Below are 22,471 nucleotides of genomic sequence, written 5' to 3'. Positions count from 1 at the left end.
ATATACAAATAGCAATGTATTGAAAGTGACATGAGAAATAGCATACATTGTATAAATGGCATTAAAGATAAGTATTGTTCTGTAAGTGTTTAATTACTGGGTTATCTTCCATAACTACAGATACATTATTATTTATATTAAGCATCGCAGTATCGTATAGCAAAGCCAACATCTCAGACAAAATCTCTAAATCGGCAAGAAGATAGAATAAAACTGTGCACCGATCGCCGTATTTCATTGACTTCTCTCCCATTTGTCACATTGACTTCCGTGTTGTGGTGTTGTCTTTGTACAGTAATCCAGGTTGTGCACAACACAACACAACACAAAACAACACAACACAAACAGCCATGACCAATCACATTAAGCCCACAGAACGTCGATACATCCACAACGGTCTGAATACTGTCGAAATATGGACGCTGAAAAACTTAAACATCTTACTGAATAGTCACAAGAAGCCCTGGCCCTCAACAAACAACAGGGAATAAAGAAGTTCTCACAAAGAAGTGTCTTGTCATAATGATCACCACAATGGCCGCTTTGTATTGAGTACAAAATATTGTGTGACTATTGTATTCGTGTTTGAATGCGGTTTGAGTGTGCTTAGGCGTGGAGTTAAGCGCTATATAAATAAACCTAGTAGTAGTAGTAGTAATAGAAGTAGGAGTATTAGTAGTAGTAGTAGTACTAGTTTTTTGTATTATTATTATTATTACTATTATTATTATTAGTGCGCAGGGATGCAGATAACATGGCTTCTGATGCAGACCACGTGGCGTCCGGAGTGTAGGTAAATTCTCATAAGGGGAAATACGAGCGTGTACGCTGATGGCTGAGTTTCACACACACAGAAAGAGAGAGAGCTAGACCGAGAGAAAGAGAGAGAGAGGCCGATAGTGAGACAGAGAAAGAGAGAAAGACTGATAGAGAGAGGAGAGAGAGAAAGAGAGAGACACAGAGAAAGAGACACAGAGAGGGAAGAGAGAGACGCAGAGAGGGATAAAGAGAGATGGAGAGAGATACACAGAGGGATAAAGAGAGATGGAGAGAGACCTACCTACCTATTACTTGTCTCCAAGACAGAATGTTATCGCGTTTCTAAGAGGGACTTTTTATCCCCGACCCTCTCAGTCCTTGCGTGGATTGTACGATGGGATGGAATACCGAGGTGCCCGCTATGCGTGATAATGGAACCAGAAGCATGAAGCAATTGTCATATTCTAAATTAGAGCAATCACCAATTAAGTCATGACATTCAGTACACCACGAAATGAATATCTCATAAATATGTTATAAACAATCCGAAATTCACGCTCTTTGCAAAAATCTTGTTCATCCCGCTACATAAGCTGCAATGTTCTCCAATTGGTTGGGTACCTAGCAACTTAAAACGCTCATTACCGCATTGTAACACAGAAAAAACGCTTGGTTTAAAAAAAGAAACATCAACGAAACGCTCCAACAGTTGATTTGGGTACACTCTATTCTTCCCACGATTTCCGCCCTTTCTTCCAATCAGCAGAATTTCATTGATATATCTTGCACAGATCATTGATTAGTTGGGAGGGACTTTTAACAGGCAGATGCCAGAACAGCGTCAGGAAATGGATGTATAATACAAGACTAGTCTAGGGAACTGACATGAAGAATATCGAATGTTTCCAGTTTTCGCTACTCCTCAAATTAGCTAATAATCGCCTCTGGCTTCAGTTGGCAGGAAACGTTTTGGCAAATTCTTCGAGATTGGAAACTGGGCGATTCCCATTTCGCAAAGTTAGCAGATTATGTTTTTTAAGTTGGATTTACAGCTTCCGGTCGTGGGGTCTTTTCCACTCAAAACTGATAATATTGTTATTATTCCTCTGACTTCTTAGCATCCACAGACTACATGTAGTTCCTCGTTTAAGGAAATGTCCCCAACCTACATCAGTCGGAGCATGGTCTTCAGCAACCCATGCTTGTCGTAAGGGGCGAATAACGGCTAACGGGATCGGGTGGCCAGGCTCTCTTTCCTGGTTAATGCATGTCATCGTATCCCAATTGCGTGGATCGATGCTCATGTTATCAATCACAGGATTGTCGGGTTCAGATTATTTAAAGACCGACGTCATATAGTTGGAAAGTGCGGCGTTAAACTACAAACAGTAAATAGATATGCCAAGGCCAAGCGATGGAAGGTACTAAATAACAATAACCTCTCCTTGCGACCAATACGAACTTTGCTTCATATGTCAAGTAGCATTATCATAGTAACGAAGGTAATCGAGTAAGATGAAAAAAATGGGCGTAACATCAACTATTTTACGTATCGAGTCATGATTCATGGGCAAATTATATACGGTCATTAAAGGTGACGCCCTGACGACAACATTAGGATACGGTTCAAGGTTACAGTTTGTTTGCAAGCATTACCGATTCCACCCCATATAATACACAAAGAGTGTGGGATTGAGTGTGTTTTGCGCAATTTTCAGCAATATTTGAACTATTGACTACCCGACCACTCCGTGTCATGAAAGAGCTTCACGTTCGAGAAGTTTGCAACAGAATCATTGTTTCATCTTGGTTCAAGGTCTTAGTAATCTTTCAAAACGTTTTATGATAGATATGTGAAGGACGTCTGCAAATTTCCCCTGTTTGCTCAGGTGAACACTTAAATTGCCTTTGCATGTGTTTGTGATAGAGTCGGAATCGCACAATGGACTCCTGGTTCTTATCTCTTATGACTATGGGAGTGATTTTCTCGCTTTTATTTACGACTCAACGACAATATACTAAAGAGATCAAGTCTAATGCTGTAGACAGCTTAATGGAAACTGGAAGTGTTTTATCCGTACTCGACGAGCTCCTTTAATAGGGATCCTCTATGGTGTTTTCTCTGTGTGTAGTGAAACGTTACTGCTATCTGCCGTTCTGGCGTTCACCAGCAAATATAAACATGTCTGAACACTGGCAAAGTTTATTTACAACTTGTTTTGAGAATATTGTTCCGTTTTTCTAGCAATTTCACGTATGGGTGAGTCGCGTTTGCCAATATTTCAGCCCTAAAGGGATGCGGGACACCAAAATTGAGCTTCACATATTGTACCCACGATTGGAATCTAACCAAATCTTGGTGTCACGAGCGAACGCTTTCACTACTAGACCAGCCACACTTCCATAATGATAAGTATGGAAGTGAAAACTGAGCCACGATGAAGTACGTCTATTTCCTAATGTTTGTTTGTTTCAAAGTTACTTAACGCCGCACTCAGCAATATTTCAGCTATATGACGGCGGTCTGTAAATAATCGAGCCTGGACCGGACAACCCACTGATTAATATCATGATCATCGAGCCAAGCAATTGGGATACGATGACATGCATCAACCAAGTCAGCAAGCCTGACCACCCGATCCCGCTTGTCGCTTCTTACTTCACGCATAGTCGCTTTTTATGGCAAGCATGGGTTCTGAAGACCTATTCTACCCCGGATCTTCACGGGTCTATTTCCTAATGAATGACCCTCATCGCAACTGGACATATGGTTAGCGGAGTGTAGAATCAAAGAAGGCGTTAAGATGCCAAGGACTGTATCCACGGTCTTATATTCTCCGTTTTATAAATCCACTCTGTCATGGCGAATGTCTGTGAATTGTAGTTAGATCCGGCTTGATCTTGACCTTGACCTTTCTATAAAAACGAGTTATTCTTATTTTCTATTTTTTTAGCTCGCCCGCTCCAAATTAAGTAACTTAATCACTTTTGGTAATCGATTGTTTATTATCAATTTATTCAAGCTAAAAGATAAGGCATTATCTTTCAGACGTGCTGTTGTCGTGTCGTGTCGCCATTAAAACAATCTATTTCCCCCTATCGCATTCATTCGGTGCTACTGTAACAATACCTAATTATTATTTCTCATAAATAAAACAACGTTACAATTACATCACATCGCGATGAATAAATGTATGATACCCTGTTTTGCTTGATCGATATGCGGGCTGGTTTGACTTCGAGTTTGACATAGTGTACAGTGGCAATTTCAATCGCCCAGCTTCAAGTTATTGGAGTGATCTCTTCACGATGGCATCGCCCCTCTGAGAACGAAGATCTTCATCCGGGTCGAGCGGATGTCATCGACGTATCATTCACGTGACCGTCTCTGCCAATCGGCTGCCACTAAATGTCACGCGAATAGCTGCCGGGCCGAAAGGGTTCGTGAAAGTTGCCGAAAGAGGAGTGGCGTTTTTAAAATTACACATTAATATAACACACATTTTCATGATCGCTTACGTCTAAAAACTAACAAAGTCATATCAGATACTAAACGAATATGAGACACGTATAAAACATGGTTTTTTTTTAAGATTTTAAGCTTTCGCCAGACACGCCACAGAACCATCACCGCGGTGAATGTCATTATTTGTCAATCATAAAATAGAAAGAAACAAGGTTGTGAACGTGACAATTATAGTCTGTTTCGTCAGGCCTGAGCCTGGGTGAAAAACTCAGTTCAGTGACATCTTGCTGGGGTATTCGCAGGACGACGACCCCTCGAATGTTTCCATTCGCAGGACGACGACCGCCGGTACACCTTTGACGTGTGGTGTGACCTTGCTAACCTCTGTGATAAGGACCAGGGTTCCGTTGTACAAAGTGATCTTAGCGCTAAGGTGATCGTGACTCCCATACCTTGACATGGACTTACGACCGTCGTAGTGCTAATGAGTGAGTGAGTTGGGTTTTACGCCGCTTTTAACAGTATTCCAGTTATATCACGGCGTGTCAGCTTAGTGTGGCAGGAAAGCCCGAAGTGACGCAGGTCTCAGACGTTTACCACTTCGGTGAAACCCACGAGCACGGGGATGGTGCTGACAAACCTGGAAAAATGATCGGGGCGAACCGGGATTCGAAGCCACAATCATAGGTTTCTGGCGTGCCCAAGGGACGCAACTCTGCACAGCGAATCGCGGCGCCTTAGACGACTGGGCCACCCGTGCCCCCTCGTATATTGTAACGTAGCAGTAACGTATGGCGACGTATGAGAATTTTTGCCAAAAGGCCCGCAACGCTGAAACACGCTATGGATAAGTGAGGTGTAATGTATGGCGACGTATGAGAATTTTTGCCAAAAGGCCCGCAACGCTGAAACATGCTATTGATAACTTAGGTGTAAGTTGTATACGTTAAAAGCACGCTGGTATACGTTGTAGTACGCCGAGGCTTAAAAACAAGCAAGGAAGTGTCTGAGACCCATAATGATTGCCGGCCTGTCTTTCACAATATTTCGGTTGTATGCCGATGTGTCAGTTTGTTGTGGGAGGAAAGTGTGTGTGAGAGAGTGACGAATGTAGGACTGATTAGACACCCCTCCCTCCAACCCAAGACACTTATGAATCGGTTAACCTCGTCTGACCACGATCATGTTTGAACCTCTTGAGAACCAGACACTCTGTGCATCACTTGACAACCAGCCACGGTTGTCAAACACCGTGACCACAAGTGTTTATCATAGTCCGCTCCTACGATAAACTATGGGACTAGTCATGTGGCAGAGTTTGTATCCTAAGGGGATTCCAGGTCCGAATTCCGGGCAACCTGTGCTTGACGTAATTGACTTGATAGATCGGCAGGACAATGTGAGTGACTTGGTTGATGGGGTCACCGTAACCCGAAGATCGTTGCTCATAATAACAATCACTGGATAATTTGGTCAAGACTCGATTATTTGCAAGCAATCGGCATATAGCTGGAATATTACTGAGTGCGGCTTTTAACGAACGAACAAACGTTTGGTTACCTCGTTGATATGTGTGGTACCTCGTTGATACCCATGCTTGTCGTAAAAGGCGACTTACGGGATCGGGTGGTCAGGCTCGCTGACATGGTTGATGCATGTCATCGATCCCAATTGCGTGGATCGATGCTCATGACATTAATCACTGGATTATCTGGTCCAGACTCGATTATTTACAGATCGCCGTCATATAGCTGAAATATTGCTGAGTGCGGCGTAAAACAACAAACAACAAACAAACAACCCATGGTACCTCGCTATCCGGGTACCTCGTTGATACCTGTGGTAACTCGCTATCCTGGTACCTCGTTGATGCCTGTGGTACCTCGTTGAGACCGGTTGTACCTCGCTATCCGGGTACCTCGTTGATGCCCGTGGTACCTCGTTGAGACCTGTGGTACCTCGCTATCCGGGTACCTCGTTGATGCCTGTGGTAACTTGCTATCCTGGTACCTCGTTGATGCCTGTGGTACCTCGTTGAAACCTGTGGTACCTCGTTCATACCTGTGGTACCTCGTTGATGCCTGTGGTACCTCGTTCATACCTGTGGTACCTCGTTGATGCCTGTGGTACCTCGTTCATACCTGTGGTACCTAGCTATCTGGGTACCTCGTTGATGCCTGTGGTATCTCGTTCATACCTGTGGTACCTAGCTGATGCCTGTGGTACCTCGTTAATACCTGTGGTACTTCATTGATACCCGTGGTACCTCGTTGCCCGTCTGAAAACATTGTGCAACACCCATTTACGTCGACGTCGACTTATCTGGTAATGTCGTTCGAATGAATGTGTCTCATTACAGTTGCTTACAAACAAATGTCCGACTCAACTGTGTGTAAGAATAGAACTCGTTTGGTTGATCGACACCATTGGTTGCCCCTTCCATACAATGACACATCATCATCAATTTACCAAGCGCGTCATATATCAAATATTTAACGTCAACGCCAGAGAATAACCAGTCTTGATTATCCGACGAAACAGATTCCATTGGGCACAAAAAGCTAAATAGGAGTGGAAGTTATATGAATGGATCACTGAAACTCATTGATGACACAGGTGTTCGCCAAAGCAACCATGTACTCACATCACACAAGATTTCGTTAACAATGCAAAAGGCCGAAAAGGTAGCGCAGTGTTTAAAGTGTCCGCCCGTCACGCCAAAGACCCATGTTCAAATCCCCACATAGGAACAAGGTGGTCAAATTCCCTCGTCCCCGGTGGAGATATTAATGGCGTAAAACCTGTCACTCTCAATATATTAATCATGACACGGTTCAAATGGGTCACACTGAACGAGTTTCAACCGTTTTCTGTGCTGGGCAACAGTCGTAAAACAATCCACCTCCCGGGCTTTGATCGTTGTTGATCCGACCGGATAACAAAATGTTTAATTAGTGGAAAAACCAAATCAGACAGTGCTTCAGGTCTGATTACAGCCGCCGTGATGACGCGTTTCTCCTGGGGAGTGGTAGCGGCAGCGTTGTCGTGTGCTTGAGCTGTTGTTTCCGTTAGAAACCACTTTGCAACTCCATATTGCAACGGAATTCTTTATGGATGATAAGATCATGGTTCTTCCCACAGGACCTGACATGAATGGTAGAAAACACCGTGTGGAATCAAGTTATCTCATAATTGTTTTTTCCAGCTTCCTCTTATATGGAAGAATAACAGCTTCATGGATTCGTCTTGACTGCTGAATTGTTTATTTGAAACAATCTCAATTTTCATCTGGGCAATGATTGTAAACAGTGGTACCTTTTGATCATTGGTGTGGAAGAATTTCGGCTATACGATATATTCATTATTGGGAACAGTCACTGTTTTTATCTAGTTTTTGTGTGCAATCAGTCATCATCCTGATTCAATGGTAAACGCCGCCGTAATATGTTGTGCTGAGTTGCGTCCCTTTGCAGTATCCACTGATCGTGGGTTTAAATCCAAACTTCACCCTGATCATGATATTTTGCATCAAACCCAGCTTGTAGGCTTCACCAAAGTGGAACACTTCTAAGACCTGTGCTATTTAAAATTACGTAAAACAGTTCAATTACATCAATTAGTGAGTTAGTTGGGTTTAACGCCGCTTTTAACAGTATAAACAGTATTAATGTAGCAGGAAATCCCGAAGTGATGCAGGTCTCAGACGTTTACCCCTTCGGTGAAACCCAAGCACGGGTATGGGGCCGACAAACCTAGGAACATAATCGGGGCGAACCGGGATTCGAACCCACAATCATAGGTTTCTGGCGTGCCCAAGGGACGCAACTCTGCACAGCGAATCGCGGCGTCTTAGACGACTGGACCACCCGTGTCCCCTTAAACCGGTCAACTTGGTTGCGGTATCTCTAAAACAAATATCACGATGTCATTTCAGTTTAGTTGTCCTTAAGGCAACATTAGACCAAATTCGCTCATCTTTTTGTGAATTTGCATCTCCCAAAATTTAATGCCATTTCTTTCCGGACCCATGGTTGATAGAGAGATGCCAGTTAAGGTTGGGTTGACGCAAAACTCTACACATGGTAGGTGTACATAAACTTTGACTATATATGCCACAGGTAGCACCAGTGTGAAATGGAGAGGCTGTCTAGCAATAATTGCCAGACTGACGCACAGGCGATGTCGTTATGTGATGTTGGGTATATTTATATTACAAGAAATGTGCTGCAGACAGGTAATAGAATACTGCATGTGAATTTCAAGCAAACTATGATATTTTTGTGTGTTATACGTAAGCTAGATAATTGCTGACAGTGCATAATTGTACGTCAGCCTTTTAGGGGTCACTAAAATACAAATGTAAATATGTTTGTTCAGCTACTTTATATCACGTTTGAAGTTGCATAATGCGTTTTAATGAACATTTTCGATGTCGGAAGAAATACAGATAATCTATCTTATCTATTTCAATCTTAGTATATCTAAAATAATACTTAGTCTCTTGAAATTTTCAACTTAGTCTCTCGAAGATTTAACTTAGTATCTTGAAACACAACATCTTGAAATGTGATCTCTGCATCTGCAGGTTGTCAGTAAGTATCTTCATATTTAGAAGATGTACATTCTGTAATGGTACTAAAACGCTTGAAATGTCCGGAAATTAGGTTACCTTCTGACACATGGAGACAGGACGGGCGCGCAGCTAATATCGTCCAACACCATTCCTTATTTGAGAACACGGTTTTTTGCATGACTTTCAGTATGTCCAAAAAACCAGTACTTCTAATGGTAGATCCTGAAGAACTTTCTGGATCTGTATTTTATTACCTTTTTTTCTAAACCTCCTAGCCCCTAAGAATATCAAATGGTCGGCCCCTTATTAACCCATTTGTCATCGGAAAGCCCCCGGCTGGGCGATCTATAACAATGGTAATACTTAAGCGATTTCCAATTTGACCAGCAAAGCTTAACCCAGAAATCAGTTCCTACAGAACGAAAAATTTGACATCAATAATTACCACACAAGATCAAGCAGTTATCAATTAATCATATCGAAGCAGAGTTATTAGGTTTATACTAACTAAAAGGCAGTACAAAGGGTCAATTAAGTGAGAACGGTGATAGGTAACAAGCACTACAACGTATGTCTGTACACTAACGAATGTCTTGAATTTTAACCGTCGAATGTCTTTAAAAGGCTCGTCTCTGTTCTTGAATGTGAATTAGTTGTACTGGCAGGAATATGGTGTATTTTCAGATAGGTATCCCATCTGCGCTTGGCCAGTAGATGAGACGCAAGTGAGATACAAGGCATTGAATTTGGTCCTTCTTATAAAGATACAGTTAGCCTCCTAGAAACTATCCCACTCGAAACTTCTCGAAGACTGTCATGTTTGTAAACAACCAGGGGCGGTAACTCTAATCACACTTCCTGTTAAAATATGGGAACCAATTCTCTCGACATTCTACCAGCGCTTCAACCGTTTGCTCCCACCGACAATGACTACAAATAAACTTACAACTATCTCCACAGCAACATAACAATGTAATTAGTATATCACCAGGGTTTATACGTTCTTGACAAAGGCTGTAGATAAATAAGATGGATATCGCCAATAAGAGACTGAATCGTTCACAGTCACACGTGGGAATAGGATTATTGGATCTTGTCAGCTGTATAGGTTTCACAGTTAATACTGATTTATCAAAGGCTGGTTTAGACAAGTGGGGAAAGACTGTCCCAATTGCTGTTGGACGTAGTAAACAGTTTAGGTTTAATCCACAGGTCAACGGGTTGTTGTTGTTGCTGTGGTAATTGCCAGTCTGTGTGTGTATATCGCTACTAATACCCCGTTCACATACGCCGCTTTACATATGTGTGTATAGGTGCATAAGTGGGTAGAAATACATACGTGAGTATACTTGTCATGTAAACACAAGGGGCAAATTTGCGTCATGTCTGGAGCAGGTGCAAATGTAAATGTAAATTTGCACTGTGTGTATATGTTGCAACGTCAACGTTTATGTCAACGTAAAACGATGATCTAATTAATATCTGTTCTTTTGACAACACCAAACAATTTGTCAACAGCTGCCAACTCTTATGCATATATACAGAGTTGAGCGGGCGGTATTTTCTTTTGGTTTCAAGGAGTCAAAACTTTGCGTACCAATTAAATCAAACACATGTTGCTTCACGCGAAAACTTTCGGTGAAGTAACTCTCTTCTCATTTAACTTTGATTGGAAAACAACCTGTTTTGTGTTGAAAGTCGTAAACAGACTGACGAATATGTGTTCCTTACACAATTTACATACTTTATTTACACACCTAAGTTGATTTTTATATGAACGCATAGTAAATTTACATATACACAGGTATGTATAGATACCCGTGCAAAATTACTTACGTTAGTGGCGGGGCATAAGTTAGGTCTCTATACAGGTAAATCTGGTTGTTTTGCCTCGTCATACCGAATGGGTTCGTTTACCACATTGATACAATATGTTAAGCCCACATTTCGTGTCCTCCACTAAGATGTGACGGGAATATTTTTGTTGTGTCTCAGGAGGTAGTCCAGGGTCACAGGTCAGAGTTGCGTCCCTTAACTGTGTCTGGATTAGATGCTCGTTGGTTGGTTTATAGTACCAAAGTGATGAATGTTCACGACAGGCAGCAGGCTGAGCCTTCCCCTCACAATAAACTAACACACAGTGTCATAACTGAAATACTGTTCAAAGTGGCGTAAATCACCATCTCATCTCACGTGTGTACAGAGATGTCACGTAGCCATTTTCCTCTAAGATGCATCCTGACCCTCGATTCTGGGAGAAGCACATTCATCTCCTGGTCCAGCCATCTCCGCAGAATCCTTTAATTAATTACTACTTAAAGAAGTTTTACAACCAATTTGTAAAATTCGCCAAGCTCTTTTCACAAACCCTAACCGTGTTACGAGAAGCTGGCGTGGAAACCGCTTTCAATTGATTTCCAAATAAATAATAAATTCAATATGCTAATTACCGAAAAACGTACCTTCGGAGTAAACATCCTTGTCGGAAGACTTCGATTAATTCATTTTCAATTGTTTCAGATTCGCTGGAAAGGTCGGAGGGGAAGATAAGTGAGTTTGTTGCAGCGTTGCATAGACGATATCCGGATACCATTGCTGAAGAAGACAACAATGACAGGATTTTTGAAAAACTCCTTCAGTCGAATATTTCTTGGAATGAAAGGATACTAAACAATAGCAGTTATTCTACGCCTACATATGTCCCGAGAAATGTCACACGTGTGAGAAGGAACAGTGGACGTGGGAGCTATACCGTGCATACAAACTCATCTGGGTGGCCACATACTCAGCATAGTGAGCATTCACGGAGCATATCGGAGCATCGCGTGGAGGATGATATCGCCCATGCATTCCACCTGGCCAGCATCACAATACTGGCGCTACTGGTCTTTGAGGTAAGTCATTGCTCTTGGTGGGGGGTTTCAGATGTGGTGATGATGGTGTGTCGCTATTTGATGATGTGATGCGGATGTGAATCAGTTGGATGAGACGGTGAGTTTGTGGATGAGGGTTGAGGGTTTTGATTCTACTAGATGGGTACCGGGGTTGGGGGTTGGGGTGTGTGTGTGTGTGTGTGTGTGGGGGGGGGGGGGGGGGGGGGGGGGGGGGGGTAAGGTGGAAATGGATTTGGGGTTATTGGAGGGAATGGGGAATGTTGGTTGTATGGAGGAGAATGAGGGTTATGCTTCTATTAGATGTAGAGATGAGGACAAAGAGCTGGGAATTAATGGAGGGATGTTAGTTTATTCTTTAACGCCGCATTCGGCAATATTCCATCTGTATAACGGCGGTCTGTAAATAATCGAGTCTGGACCAGACAATCCAGTGATTAACATCATGAGCATCGATCTTCGCAATTGGGATGCGATGACATGCATCAACCAAGTCAGCGAGTCTGACCACCCAATCCCGTTAGTCGCCTCTTATGGCAAGCATGGATTGCTGAAGACCAAGTCTAACCCGGATCTTCACGTGGCGATGGGGTGATGTGCCAGACCGTTGATATGAATCTACCAGATTATGGGTGGGGTGGGGAGTATTTCTATATGATGAATGGGGTTGATGCTATTTCAACCCGATGAGGCAATGAGGGTCATGATTCTATCCGAATGAGGTAAGAAGCCTACCAAATAAGGTAGTATAGGAAGAAATGGGATTTCCTAAGTACATGCTTGGATGTGGGTTTGTGATGGTAAGGATCTCTCGCGAGCGACGTAAGCTATTTTATAGAACGTGTGCATACTCACAAGTTAATGGGCGTGCATATATTACATGTACATTCTACCGTGACTTACCATCTGAAACACACGTAACAAATTTAAACAGGATCACATAGAATACATTATCCAAAATGTTAAAATAACAGATGCGATAAAAGTTGTAAATGTGGTGTTTTTAACACAACACTGGTCTACTTCTTGCTTGCTTTACATCCACGAAACTGCCTTTATTAAAACAATATGGCGTCAAAAAAACATATGCCGTGTTTTTGTACTTGCACAGCCACCAAAACGTGCCATTTCGTGTTGTAAAGCCTTGCAAGTCTTGCCTACCGTCAGCAGTTGTGATTAAAACCTTAGGACGCGCAGTTATAAAATAGCCTACAGTGAATAATGTCAAGATATCCCGCGAGTACAGTCTGGCATCATCAAGAAGATCACAGACATTGGGTAGAAGGTGTCCATCCCAAGGAGGTTGCTGAGCCATAGCTTGAGAAGACAAATCCTTCGGAGGATCACCTGCCGCCTCTAAGTCTACTATGGATGAAACATATTGGGATCAATATTTAGCCATTTACAAATTTACACATGATTTTTCAATCAAACATAGCTTAGCATCCAAGTGCAGAGACCTAATGACACATTTATTGCATTGTGTAGTTGCGTTGTAATGTTCTCGTTTTTCATGTTCTCCCGTACGGGAAATAAGGCTGTGTTGAGAGGGCTGCAACCAAAATAGACATAGCAATATTGACCGATTGCGACCCGCACTGAAGACCATGGCACTTTAGATTTGATGCCGATGGCACTGTAATCAATGAAAGTAAATCTGAAGTAGCAAACTTTATAGAATGTTTTAGCTGGCGTGAAAACCTCTCACATCACCTCTTTGGTGTCTGTCAATCCCTGATAATATCATTAAGAAAGTTTCGAGAAATGTCGATTTGGGTTTCTCGATTTGGGAACCTTTTTAGCCTGCGGTGACATTACAGACCTGTGCATACAAACTTTGTATTGGTGAAAACATATGTGTCCACATGTAAATGAGTCTTTACGTCTAAGGCTATTTCATAGCGTAATTCTAACTTGATGTGACAACAGTGCTGATTTAATGTATTGATAATCGGATGAACGGGTTGGAAATCTTAAAAGCCAGGACAAAAATCAAAACTTCCTATATTTTTATCTAAAAACTGTCCTTAAGCAGCGGTGATAAATCGTTTTTTAAGTGAGTGAGTGAGTTGGGTTTCACGCCGCTTTTAACAGTATTCCAGTTATATCACGGCGTGTCAGCTTACTGTGGGAGGAAGTGATGCGTCTCAGACGTTTACCACTTCGGTGAAACCCACGAGCATAGGTATGGTGCTGACAAACCTAGAAACATAATCAGGGATTCGAACCCATGGTCATAGGTTTCCGGTTTCTGGAATACTGTAAAACCGGCGTTCATTGAGAGTTAGCAAGCAGCCAAACATTCCCTACACTCGTATACATGAATGGATTGCTTATGGTTATCTGTGAGTCTTGCAGAAAAAGAACCATACTTAATAATGTCGGCAGGAATCTATCGACATTGGCCTTTGTTCACGAAGCAGTGACTGGGTACCCGGTAGTATGACATGGTAACATTCAGGTTTGTTGATACCACAATTTGAACGCAGCATGATTTGTCGACCGGGATAATATGATAACCTCATGTTTGAGTTGGTTGAACTGTGATGTTCATTCTTGATTTATTGATTTTGACGGTTTTCTCTTGCGTTGATGTTTAAAATTGTTTTTTTGTTTGTTTGTTTGTTGTTCAACGCCGCACACAGCAATACTACAGCCATATGACGACTGTCGGTATATAATGTAGTCTTGACTAGACAATCTAGTGATTGACATCATGAGCATCGATCTACGCAATTGGGATACGATCATATGCATGAACCAAGTTCAGCGAGCCTGACCACCCGATACCGTTTACTTGTGAAATGTGTCGACGCTTCTGTTGGTGGACTGGGGTTCCCGAGTTAAATACGAGTCAACTGCAAAAGAAAGGCTTGGCAGAGACATTAAACCTGCCTTATCTGGTTTGTTTACAGAATGGCAGGTGTACCGCTGCGCTGCGTCAGACAACAAACGCTTGCAAATTGTGTGGTGATTAGGTGCTACTGGTAGGGCAGGACATGTTTCCCCTTTCGCGAACACCTGGTGTCATCGCTGATCTCCAGTAATCCATTCATGTAATTTTCACCGCCAATGGATCTGTTTCGGCGAATAATCAAGATTGAGTTATTTTCTGGCGTTGGCGTTTTGTATTATAGTGTCTTAATATTAGCATATGCATGCACTGCATCCAACTCCCACATCGATCCGACATCGTCGTCCCACTGCCCAGCATCTCCTCGTATTCATCATCCATCTTGTTCAATAGTTCAGGACAAGGCCCAATAAACACACGATTAATCATGGTTTCGAAGAAACACATGACAATTTAACAAATAGCTGTCTTACGTCAGAAGAAATAGCCTAACTAACTATTGAACAGATCAATTTAACCATAACCTTGACACGTGGCCATACTTGCCCCTTAACCAGGCAAACACGCACTGAGATATAGACAGTCATTATTACTTGAAGGCCTAACCTAATTTAGACTAATGGTTGACACATCGAATTGTACGTGACCTTTCTGAAGAAGGTCGTTATTTAGCCATTAACAACGTGGCGTGAAATGGTCAATTCCAGTCAGGAGAACAGCTTGGAGAGGAATCTGGGGTATATAAGAGTGAAGGGAATCTTGAAACGAAGGATATCTTACTTTTCGGGATTTCGGTCCGAGCGTTGGGTGAGTTTGGCGTTTAGCGTCGTGTTCAAGATTATTGCGCCTCTATAGCGACGTACATGCACGTTCATGTTGGTTCATGGTTGGTGTCTCAGTGAAGTAAATGAATGTAATAAGTATTTAATACATTCAAGTCCCAACACACGTAGTTCTACCAGTAATAATATTGTGAGGTGAGGTGAGATGAAATTGGGTTTAACGTCGCGTCCAAGATAATTGCACTTATATAGCGACGTGCATGCACGTGTGTGTGTGTGTGTGTGTGTGTGTGTGTGTGTGTGTGTGTTTGTGTGTGTGTGGCTGCTTGTACTAGTCCGGACTGATGACGATTTTTAGTGCTAGCTCACTGAGATACCATGCCGCAGTTTAACATGAATACCCCACTCAGACACAGTATACTGACTCCGAGCCGACCAGTCCTTGTTTTAGCCCCTTAATGCCAGACAGGGTAACAACAAGTACCATCTTTTAACGTCTTTTGGTATGCCGCGGCCGGGGATCGAACCCTGTACCTTCCTCTCTCCGGGCGGACGCTCTACCACTAGACCACGGAGGCGGTCTAGTAATAACATGGCCAACCATAACTGTTGAATCATTTCGTACACATTATAATAGTGGCAAGACAGAATCGTTAATGTAATCAGCACGTATGTTGTCAAATAATCATCATGCATATTTAAACAGCATAGGAGCTAAGTCAATACACGCACATACAGTCCTTTGGGCACACCAAAAACCTGTGATTGTGGGTTCGAATTCCGGTTCACCCCGATTATGTTTCTAGGTTTGTCAGCACCATACCCGTGCTCGTGGTTTTCACCAGGTCATATACCCGGGGCAAGTGAGTTAACTAACTATAAATGTCAGGTTTCCAGCCATGTCGATCTAGGCTTGAATTATGGAGTTATATTTTGGCTGGACTAACAAGTCTATGCATAGTCCAATCAAAATCGCGTGACGAAATCAACATCTGGTTGGTAAACTGCCGTGCAGATTTCGGTCGATTGCAGGATTTGCATAGCATGTGTACCGCCAACACGGCGTAAACAGATATTTCCAAATCTTTTCATGTTATAAATCAAGAGGCCCACGTAATTTTATTACGTTTTATGGCAATGTAGATTTTAATTATCATCGATCAGATCGTCTTGACTGGGCGCCGTCATTTTGTTTGAAGCAAATGCAAGTGATATGATAGGTGGATTCTGATTGGTCAATAAGAAGGACATAGAAGGGACATAACTCGTAATAGCCACTGGTGGCGCTACGATCGAGCCCAGAAATTCAAACCTTGTTTGGCAAGGGTGGAAACTGGACTTTTACAGTCAGTTAACTCCCTTGCCTCAGGAAGATAATCAAACGTTTACCGGACATGACTAGATTATAGCAGTAGCAACAGCAGCAGCAGCAGTAGTAGTAGTAGTAGTAGTAGTCGTAGTAGTTGTAGTAGTTGTAGTAGTTGTAGTAGTTGTAGTAGTAGTAGTAGTAGCAGCAGGAGCAGTGGCAGCAGCAGCAGCGGTAGTAGTAGTAGTAGTAGTAGCGGTGGTATTGGTGGTAGTAGTAGTAGTGGTGGTGGAAGTAGTAGAAGAGGTAGTAGTAGTAGTAGTAGTAGTAGCGAAAGTGGTAGTAGTAGTAGTTGTAGTAGTAGTAGTGGTAGTAGTGGTAGTAGTAGTGGTAGTAGTAGTAAAAGAAGTGGTAGTAGTAGTAGTAATAGTAGTAGTAGTGGTAGAAGTAGTAGTGGTAGTAGTAGTAGTAGTAGTAGTAGTAGTAGTAGTAGTAGTAGCAGTAGTAGTAGTCATAGTGGTAGTGGTAGTAGTAGAAGTAGTAGTGGTAGTAGTAGTAGTAGTAATAGTGGTAGTGGTAGTAGTAGAAGTAGTAGTAGTTGTGGTAGTAGTAATAGTGGTAGTGGTAGTAGTAGAAGTAGTAGTAGTTGTGGTAGTAGTAATAGTGGTAGTAGTAGATGTAGTAGTGGTAGTAGTAGTAGTGGTAGTAGTAGTAGTATTAGTAGTAGTAGTAGTAATAGTGGTAGTGGTAGTAGTAGAAGTAGTAGTAGTAGTAGTAGTAGTAGTAATAGTGGTAGTGGTAGTGGTAGTAGTAGAAGTAGTAGTAGTAGTAGTAGTGGTAGTAGTAGTACATATACTCCCTGAACAAAGATATGTCCTGATGTTGCACCTTTTTGGCTTTTAGTGACAACCTAAGTATCGGGTCATGGCGACCCCTTCGGTCTTCATTCCCGCTGTGCTCCCCTCTTTCCTGATCTGTTTCTTTGTACACTTGGATCAGACATTGTGCTCGGATTGGCAGAATCAAAACATTAAAATTTAATCAATTTAATATCCAGGTATATCGATGATCTGATATCGTTCATTAATGGTCAAATAGCCAGTTCTGGTGTACTGATGTCAAAGAGCGTCATACGACTACCAAGGTTAGAAACAGTCAAGACATAAGTAAACCTTTTCAAAAAGAATTTTCCAATTTGCAAGGGACAAAAAATGCTGTCAGATGCAAACAAAAATTAATTTACAATATGGTGCGTGTGTTTTTGGGGGCGAACACTTAACTTGCCTTGGCGTGTGTTTGTAACGGGTGCACCGGTTTGGCAGGATAAGCTCAAATGCTTACGATACAAACGGAACTCTGCTTTTTAAAGAGATTTCTTATGGTGTCACAATCTTCTTCTGAACCTATACCTGTCATGTCATTTTGCAGACTTGTGTACCTTGCCAAGATGTGTTTGTTGTGGGTTCGAATCCTGCATTTGCCCTGATCACGACCTCGGTGTGTCAGGGGCGGTGGGGTAGTCTAGTGGTTAAAGCGTTCGCTCGTCACACAGAGGGCCCGGGTCGATTCCCAACGTGTGTGAAGCCCATGTCTTGTGTCCAGCACCGTGATATTGAAAGCGGCGTAAAACCATACTCACTCACTCACTCGGTCTGTCAGCACAGTCCCCCTTTTCATGCTTTTTAGGAAAGTGGTACACTTCCATAAGTTGCACTTCAGCTGACATGCCGTTATATAACTGAAATTCTATTCAAAGCAGCGTTAACTCCAAACTCACTTACCTTGTTAGGCTTTCCTCTTACAAACTGCCCACATGGGTTTCGTGTGTGAAGCCCATTTTCTGGTGTCCCCGGAAGTAATAGTGCTGAATATTGCTAAAAGCGGCGTAAAACCATACTCACTCACTCTTACAAAACTGCCTTTTTTTAAAGCGGCGTTGAACCCTGGTTACTCACGCCCACATATTAGTGCTTTCTGTAGCATGCTCAGTTCCAGTGCTATATATCCTCTCTGTTTTATATAAGCTGTTTGATATAATAAAAGTGATTTTTAGTAATAATCTGCCCAAACTCAAAGCATATCTGAAAGTTATAATCCATATTTGTTCACGTGGAGTGTACAATGTCTCGATAAATGCTAAATAGCAAACCCCTCACTCACTCACTCACTCACTCACTCACTCACGCACGCACTCACTCACTCACGCACTCACTCACTCACTCACTCACTGTTGTCTTGCTGTCGGTGACGCAAACACAACCACCAGATAATCACGTGCACACGCACTGGATACATACTCAAACTATTTAAACATTAAGATGAAAATGCCAGTGTACCTCACATCGTATCTGATAAGAATGGCAGTTCACTCCTTACAGTGTTGTTGTCCAAATCAATCCCAACCACCCAGACGCCCGTCATATTAAAAAAAACAAGTCTTGCGGAGTGACTGCCCATTGGTGTAGAAATCGTTAGAGGGAGCGCAACATCAAAAGCCATCGCACAAAAAACTGTTACTACACTGCCAGCTTCGTGTAGTGGACACCTTCGCGACGGCGGATCTTAGCGCCTACAGCATAGATCACTTCCCCTTGTTATCAGCGGAGCAAAATACAAATCCAAACAAGTTGCGCAAGAATCGATGAATCCCCCCAAGTCAAAAGATGCTTCAAGATTCTTCACGCAACTGTCGGCACGACTGCACGAAGACGTATGTACTGAGACACCTCGCCCTCCCGTAAACAAGTAACAATTCCTCCAAATCGACATCTGTGAATAAATCCATATACTGATATAATTGGTATTTACATGAATCCTGCAAATATATTTTTTTGTCATTAGTTGTGTTTTACTAAATGGGTTCAAATCTTGAAACAAACTCATTCAGTCTCAGAAACTCTGGAAATGACATTGTTCCTCTCACAAGACCAAGGCATTCGTGAGAATCCTTTTATCCATCGCATATCCCATTGTGGAACTCCGTTATCAGATCGAAATTCCACGATTTCTTGTTTAAAATTCCACGATTTCTTGTTTAAAATCTCTCTCTCTCTCTCTCTCTCTCTCTCTCTCTCTCTCTCTCTCTCTCTCTCTCTCTCTCTCTCTCTCTCTCTCTCTCTCTCTCTCTCTCAGTTTAGACAATAGGGTCTCTTTGATAAAAATTTTAAAAAATTCATCAGAATACCTTCTGACAGGAACCTGACACGACAGGACATAAAGGTCACGCAGCGCACATACAATCAAAACCAGTCTATAAAAACTAATGACGCTATCCGGGATTGAAGGAAATACGGAAACACACAAACCACGTCTAATAATGAGAATGTGAGTATTAAGTGCTAAACTATGTCTCATAGCACCACAATCCGTGAAGATTCCGGGGTAGAATAGGTCTTCAGCAACCCATGCTTGTCGTAAAAGGCGACTAACGGGGTCGGGTGGTCAGGCTCGCTGACTTGGTTGTTGCATGTCATCTATCCCAATTGCGTGGATCGATGCTCATGATATCAATCACTGGATTGTGCGGTCCAGACTCGATTATTTACAGACCGCCGTCATAAAGCTGGAATATTGCTAAGTGCGGCGTTAAACAACAAACAAAACATCACAGCACCACAAAGCTCAAAGGTTTTCTTCAATTCCACAAAACAAGTAGACGCGAAAACTTTGGTTTCTTACGATGACGGTAAGGACCAACGATTGATGTTTAGAGTCTATGTAGGAATTGTATGTTGTATTAGATTCATGGAGCATCGATAAACAAATAGTTCGTTAAAACTGGGTTCGAACTCGTTCAGTTGGGCTGGTGCTGTCACAAGCTCCTCACAGCGATAGCCCGTTCGCTGAGCTCCTCACAGCGATAGCCCGTTCGCGGAGCTCTCCATACTATCGCTGCCACCAGTCAAAACTCCCCACTATGAATAGGTGGCCACAACCATGCTTGGAGTAGAACTCGCAACCGAATGACCGTTATGTTTACAAACAAGTAACGACTGTCGTGACGCCGAATACACTTACCGCTGATAAATTACTTTCTTCGTTTGTCAATTTGAATTTCTGTTTCATTAAAACTATCGTGTTATTGATATAGTAAGAATGTAAGGGAGAAGTTGGTTGATTTTCCGTTAGTCTGCAATCTCGAACCAATCTGATTATTAAAACAACAAAGTAAATTCATCTGGAAAACATGGTCATTCGTAAACCTTTTCAAAATGAAATATGATGGCATTCCCAAAGACATGAACAAAAGTATCAACGTTACTACATATGGGGTTGGAGGACAAATTTCAAGATTCTTGTAATGGCCGCGCCCACACTGTTCGCAGCGATGTTACCGAGAGTGTAACGAAGGTGTCACGCGCTGGGAAGGAGCTTGGTGCTGTCACATCTAAGGGAGGCAACTCTACCCAGCGCGATGTGTGGCCATGTAAATTAGATCTCTGAACCAGTCGCCCTGTCGTGTAATACGGAACTGAATATTACGCCCTCGGGAGCTCTTGTCACTTTCTTAAATTCGATTTCTATACTATGATATTGTATATTGATCAGATCACGCTTAATATTTGAATCGCATGATCAGGTCTTCTGCCCAAATCGAGCTATTTAAGTTTCCACACCAACTATCAATTCTGCATCCGCTGACAAATTTTATGTTTAACCATCAAACAAAGAAGCCTCACGCAATGTTGAATGTTGAATGTACGACGATAAAACGCAACATTAAACTACAAAACATTGTGCCTTTCATATAACAGACTGTTTTAATTGAATAAAAGTGTTCTTCGATCGATGTCCGCTCTATGAATAACGTGTCATTAACCACCAACAGTGACGAGATTGTTTGTTATTCATATTAATAAATTGAGTTATGAATAAAATATGACACACGATCTTTGGTGTTAGTTTGCGCACTCCATGAAACGACATTTTCAAAGTCAAACATAACGGGGAAAATTCATTTCACTTGAGATCGGAATCATTCTTTCCAGCAATAAGAATTTTTATGTTTCAAATTTTACATAATAATATATTTTGGACTTTGTGAAAACTGACATGTTCTGAAGAGTAATGTGTTTTTGGTCCTCCAGAGAAAAACGGCTTGTTTTCTCGTCATTTCAGAGAAAAGTTGTTTGATTCAATGGATAACTGAAACAAAATATATAATAATTCTCTCAAACAAACATTCCGGCCCTTGGTAAACATGTTTTGTGTGTTTTGGGTCAGTGACAAATATGTGATCTAAATCACAGATTCTGCTAGCGCTTTGTTCGCAGCGGTTTGTTCAAGCGACCAATACGCAACCTATCATGATGAATATTTCAGCGTCAACAGAAACGTCCACATCAAACGCATGCAATAAACCAGAAGTTGTTGTCAGTCAAGTTGAATGTTTTCTTAGTTACTCACCAATTCCAGAATGCCTATAGTCAATATAAACTACCGTTATGAAAAGGGGGCACGGGTGGCGTCTAAGGCGCCGCGATTCGCTGTGCAGAGTTGCGTCCCTTAGGCACGCCAGAAACCTATGATTGTGGGTTCGAATCCCGGTTCGCCCCGATTATGTTTCTAGCTTTGTCAGCACCATACCTGTGCTCCTGGGTTTCACCGAAGTGGTAAACGTCTGAGACCTGCATCACTTCAGGCTTTCCTCCCACATTAAGCTGACACGCCGTGATATAACTGGAATACTGTTACAAGCGGCGTAAAACCCAACTCACTCACTCACGTTATGAAAATGCGCGAGACGAGTTCAATGTGGGGGCGGTCGAGTAGCCTAGTGGTTAAAGCGTTCGCTCGTCACGCCGAAGACCCGGGTTCGATTCACGACGTCGACATGGGTA

General features: G+C 42.2%; 1 protein-coding gene across 3 annotated transcripts in view; it reads left to right on the top strand.

Annotated features, from left to right (window-relative positions):
* LOC139467062 (uncharacterized) overlaps positions 1 to 22,471 on the top strand; it is a 157,855-nt gene that overhangs the window by 99,886 nt on the left and 35,498 nt on the right. For all 3 annotated transcript variants that reach the window (XM_071248778.1, XM_071248777.1, XM_071248779.1), the window contains one exon: positions 11,319 to 11,692. In XM_071248778.1, the coding sequence (XP_071104879.1) occupies positions 11,319 to 11,692 (374 nt within the window). The remainder of the gene's footprint in view (positions 1 to 11,318; positions 11,693 to 22,471) is intronic.

This window comes from Haliotis cracherodii, unplaced genomic scaffold, assembly GCF_022045235.1.
Source record: "Haliotis cracherodii isolate W230 unplaced genomic scaffold, xgHalCrac1.p SCAF_19, whole genome shotgun sequence".
Taxonomy (NCBI): Eukaryota; Metazoa; Mollusca; class Gastropoda; order Lepetellida; family Haliotidae; genus Haliotis; species Haliotis cracherodii.
Note: the sequence above shows the minus strand (reverse complement) of the source record. Positions and strands in the feature narration are given on the sequence as shown.